Source organism: Perca flavescens, chromosome 1 (assembly GCF_004354835.1).
Source record: "Perca flavescens isolate YP-PL-M2 chromosome 1, PFLA_1.0, whole genome shotgun sequence".
NCBI classification, from domain to species: domain Eukaryota; kingdom Metazoa; phylum Chordata; class Actinopteri; order Perciformes; family Percidae; genus Perca; species Perca flavescens.
In genome coordinates this window covers 43284586-43289585 of record NC_041331.1, presented here as the reverse complement: position 1 = coordinate 43289585, position 5000 = coordinate 43284586, and the positions used below count along the sequence as shown (strand labels likewise).

At 41.0% G+C, this 5000-nt stretch overlaps 1 protein-coding gene across 1 annotated transcript in view; it reads right to left on the bottom strand.

The window, feature by feature from the left end:
• Positions 1–5000, bottom strand: part of gpatch1 (G patch domain containing 1) — a 46932-nt gene that overhangs the window by 12418 nt on the left and 29514 nt on the right. Inside the window, 2 exon segments of the mRNA XM_028575125.1 lie at positions 1830–1918; positions 3919–4046. Coding sequence (XP_028430926.1) covers positions 1830–1918; positions 3919–4046 — 217 coding nt within the window.

Genomic DNA, 5000 nt, shown 5'->3' with positions numbered 1-5000 from the left:
AGTAGCCTATCCTACCATTTATATATAGTAGCCTATCCTACCATTTATATATAGTAGCATATTCTACCATTTATATATAGTAGCCTATCCTACCATTTATATATAGTAGCCTATCCTACCATTTATATATAGTAGTCTATCCTACCATTTATATATAGTAGTCTATCCCCTTTATATATAGTAGCATATTCTACCATTTATATATAGTAGCCTATCCTACCCTTTATATATAGTAGTCTATCCTACCATTTATATATAGTAGTCTATCCTACCATTTATATATAGTAGCCTATCCTACCATTTATATATAGTAGTCTATCCTACCATTTATATATAGTAGTCTATCCTACCATTTATATATAGTAGCCTATCCTACCATTTATATATAGTAACCTATCCTACCATTTATATATAGTAGCCTATCCTACCATTTATATATAGTAGCCTATCCTACCATTTATATATAGTAGCATATTCTACCATTTATATATAGTAGCCTATCCTACCATTTATATATAGTAGCCTATCCTACCATTTATATATAGTAGTCTATCCTACCATTTATATATAGTAGTCTATCCCCTTTATATATAGTAGCATATCCTACCATTTATATATAGTAGCCTATCCTACCATTTATATATAGTAGCCTATCCTACCATTTATATAGAGCCTACTGATTTGATTAAAGCAAGATAACGTCGGCAGTATTGACTGCAAAATATGTTACAGAATATTTCGTTATGACAATGCAATATTTGAAAATCTTTTCTCTGAAATTTTGTATTACATTTATATCTAAATTGATGTCAAAACCTAGACTTTCAAACATCAAGCTGTCATTTATTAATATGCATTCGTGTCTAAATGACATATACACATTTTTTCCTATTCTGTTTTGCCTGGAAACGCTTCCAACACGCTCACGCCGGCAGTGTGTAACCGGCCTTAGTCGACTCAGATCTCTTTAGTCCATTAGTCATGTCTGATGCTGTTTTCATGCTGAATTAGAGCTGGGCAATATATCGATATCGTGATATGAGACTAGATATCGTCTTAGATTTTGGATATCGTGATATGACATAAGTCTCTTTTCCTGGTTTTAAAGGCTGCATTTAGAGGTGCAACGATTAATCGATTAGTTGTCAACTATTAAATTAATCGCCAACTATTTTGATAATCGATTTATCGGTTTGTGTCATTTTTTTTTAATTAAAGAAAATAAGATTTCTCTGATTCCATCTTGTTAAATGTGAATATTTTCTAGTTTCTTCTCTCCTCTGCGACAGTAGACTGAATATCTTTTGAGTTGTGGACAACACGAGACATTTGAGGACGTCATTTTGGGCTTTTAGGAAACACTGATCCAACATTTTTCACCATGTTTGGACCTTTTAATAGACCAAACAACTAATCGATTAAATCGAGAAAATAATTGACAGATTAATCGGCTACGAAAACCAGACTGTTCTAGCTCTTCTATTATTCACCTTTTCCCCACTTTGACATTATATCCACATTACTGTGAAGATATTTTGTTAAAGCCCCAACTGTAAACCCCAGAATATCGCCGCAATATCGATATCGAGGTATTGGTCAAGAATATATCGTGATATCTGATTTTCTCCACATCGCCCAGCCCTATGCTGAATGACTTCTGGTAAACACAAGAATTAAAGTGGTGCTTTTAGCGTGAGTCTTAGCAGAGAAACTCAGATTTACAGATCTGTCGATTAAATCAACTAATCGATTAGTCGATACGATTGAACGAGTGTTAGTCGACTCAGAGTTTCTTCAGTCGAGCACAGCCCTGGTGATTACAACGTTACCGGTTGTCTCTCTGCTCTCCGGCACGCTCAGGAAGTTGAAGACCGAGAACTTGTCTCTCTTCACTTTCGGCAGACCGACCAAACTGCACCTGCAGAACCCAAAAACACTCCGTTAACTTCCCGCTGCTCCTTCACATCAACACGGGACAGGAACCGTTCACGTTTTGGGACTTTCTACTGAATTTACACTCAAATCTCTCTCAGGATCACAGTTTATGTACTTTACTGTATTTCCATTTAATGATATTTCTGAATGTGTGTGTGTGTGTGTGTGTGTTACTGCTGTGTCTGTGTGTGTGTGTGTGTGTGTGTGTGTGTGTGTGTGTGTGTCAGAGACTGGGACTCGAGTCAGTCAAACGGCTGACTTCAGACTTGACTCGGACTCGACCCAAAATACTTCAGACTCGAGCTTCGAGACTCGTCAACAACCTGTTTTTGTGCAATTATTGCTTTTTAAATCAAAATGTATTCATGTATTTCTATTTTGTTTTATTGGTGCATATACGTTGGGGAAACGTATGATGAGCTGCATGTCCCCTGTCCTTTGCCGTAATGTGTAACACACGCATTATGCCTTATGTGCGCTCACTCACATATAAAAAATAATTGCATTGCCGATGGCGACACCAAGTCCTCCCGGAGTTGAGCCTTTTCTCATTAGTTTTGCTTCCAATAACTTTATAAACCGTGGCAGTAAGAGAACAGCTACATGCAAGGTGTATGGCACCAAGATAAATGATGCCGGATTTTTTTATTAATAAGGGAAATAATTCCACTAATGAACCCTGACAAAGCACACCTGTGAAGGTAAAACCATTTCAGGTGACTACCTCATGAAGCTCATTGAGAGAACACCAAGGGTTTGCAGAGTTATCAAAAAAAGCAAAGGGTGGCTACTTTGAAGAATCTAAAATATAAGACATGTTTTCAGTTATTTCACACTTTTTTGTTAAGTACATAATTCCATATGTGTTCATTCATAGTTTTGATGCCTCCAGTGAGAATCTACAATGTAAATAGTCATAAAAAATAAAAAGGAAACGCATTGAATGAGAAGGTGTGTCCAAACTTTTGGCCTGTAATGTAGGTCAGCCACTCACACACTAATGTGAAAGAGACATTACATTTAGCAGATATGGTCACAGGTAACAAGCTAACCATCGCTAAGTGTTGTGCTAATGCTGGGAACAGGCACATTGTATCTGTTTAGTTGTATCCATATGATGGGACAGGCTTAGGTTAATATTTCGCCAGGTCCGAGGGCTAGAGGGATGTGTTAAATAGACCCCGTCAAGTTCTCCTACAGCTGATTTTGATACTGTACTGTCGTACATCATCTGAATTCATAAGATTTAACAATACAGTGTTAGGGACAGATCGGACTGGCTGAGACTGGAGACTTGACCTTGCAAAAAATTACTTGTGAGCATCTCTGGTGTGTGTCTGTGTCTATGTGTGTTTGTACCTGCTGTGTGTGTGTGTCTGTGTGTGTGTGTGTGTGTGTACCTGTGTGTGTGTGTGTGTACCTGCTGTGTGTGTGTGTGTGTACCTGCTGTGTGTGTGTGTGTGTATGTGTACCTGCTGTGTGTGTGTGTGTGTGTGTGTGTGTGTGTGTACCTGCTGTGTGTGTGTGTGTGTGTGTGTGTTCATGTGTGTGTGTGTCTGTGTGTGTGTGTGTGTGTGTGTGTGTGTGTGTGTGCGTCTGCGTGTGTGTTTGTCTGTGTGTGTGTGTCTGTGTGTGTACCTGCTGTGTGTGTGTGTGTGTCTGTATGTGCGTATGTGTACATGCTGTGTGTGTGTCTGTGTGTGTGTGTGTGTGTACCTGCTGTGTGTGTGTGTACCTGCTGTGTGTGTGTGTGTGTGTGTACCTGCTGTGTGTGTGTGTGTGTGTGTGTGTGTACCGGCTGTGTGTGTGTCTGTGTGTGTGTACCTGCTGTGTGTGTGTACGTATGTGTACCTGCTGTGTGTGTGTGTGTGTACCCGCTGTGTGTGTGTGTGTACCTGCTGTGTGTGTGTGTGTGTGTGTGTGTGTGTGTGTGTGTGTGTGTGTGTGTGTGTGTGTGTGTGTGTGTGTGTGCGTGCTGTGTACCCGGGGTAGGGGTCGGGGATGTTGAACCTCTTGCAGAGTAGTTTGTCAGGATACCACTCGAACGTTTCTCGGGTCAATTTTCCGAACATCTTCATGTTTACGGCGGCCTGTTTGTCGTCCACGTCGCCCTGACAACCAAACACACAAACAAACAAAACTTCAACAATTCAGCCGAGAGAAGAAGAAAGCAAAGATTCAACAAAGAAGAGAACTTCCTGCAGCGAAGAACTTTTTCTCAAATGTTACCAAAACCAGTGAAATCGGTAAACGCTCCGTTACCTTTAGTCAACTCTTCTAGAGCTAAGTGAGATAAGACGACACACACACACACACACACACACACACACACACACACACACACACACACACACACACACACACACACACACACACACACACACACACACACACACACACACACACACACACACACACACACACACACACACACACACACACACACACACACACACACACAGACACACAGACACACACACACACACACACAACAAACAAGCACCCACACACATACAGACCACAGTCACACACACACACACAGACACAGACACACACAGACAGACACACACACAAACACACAAACTCACACACACACACAAACAAACACATACAGACCACAGTCACACACACACACACACACACACACGCACACGCACACGCACACACTAGGGCTGCAACAACGAAATCGATAAAATTTGATTACTAAAAAAGTTGGCAACGAATTTCATTATCGATTCGTTGTGTCGCGCAACCATTAGGCAACCTAGTGGCGGACATAAAAACAAATTGAGTTGAGCGCAGAGAGGAGCAGCGCGGAGCGAAACAAAAGAAAAAAGAGCAGAGCGGGGGTAGAGGAAATACGGAGAGAGACCGGAGAGACCCGTAACGTTGTTCTGAAACACTCGGAGGCAGAGAAATCAGTACGACCCAAATCATCCGAGGTGTGGGAGCATTTCACACTAAATAAATCAAAAACGTGTTAATTGCAAGATAAGCAAAAGCGACACGGCATGGCACGGGCGCACCACGGTGACGAGTCGGCACCTAAAACGTAACCATGGTGG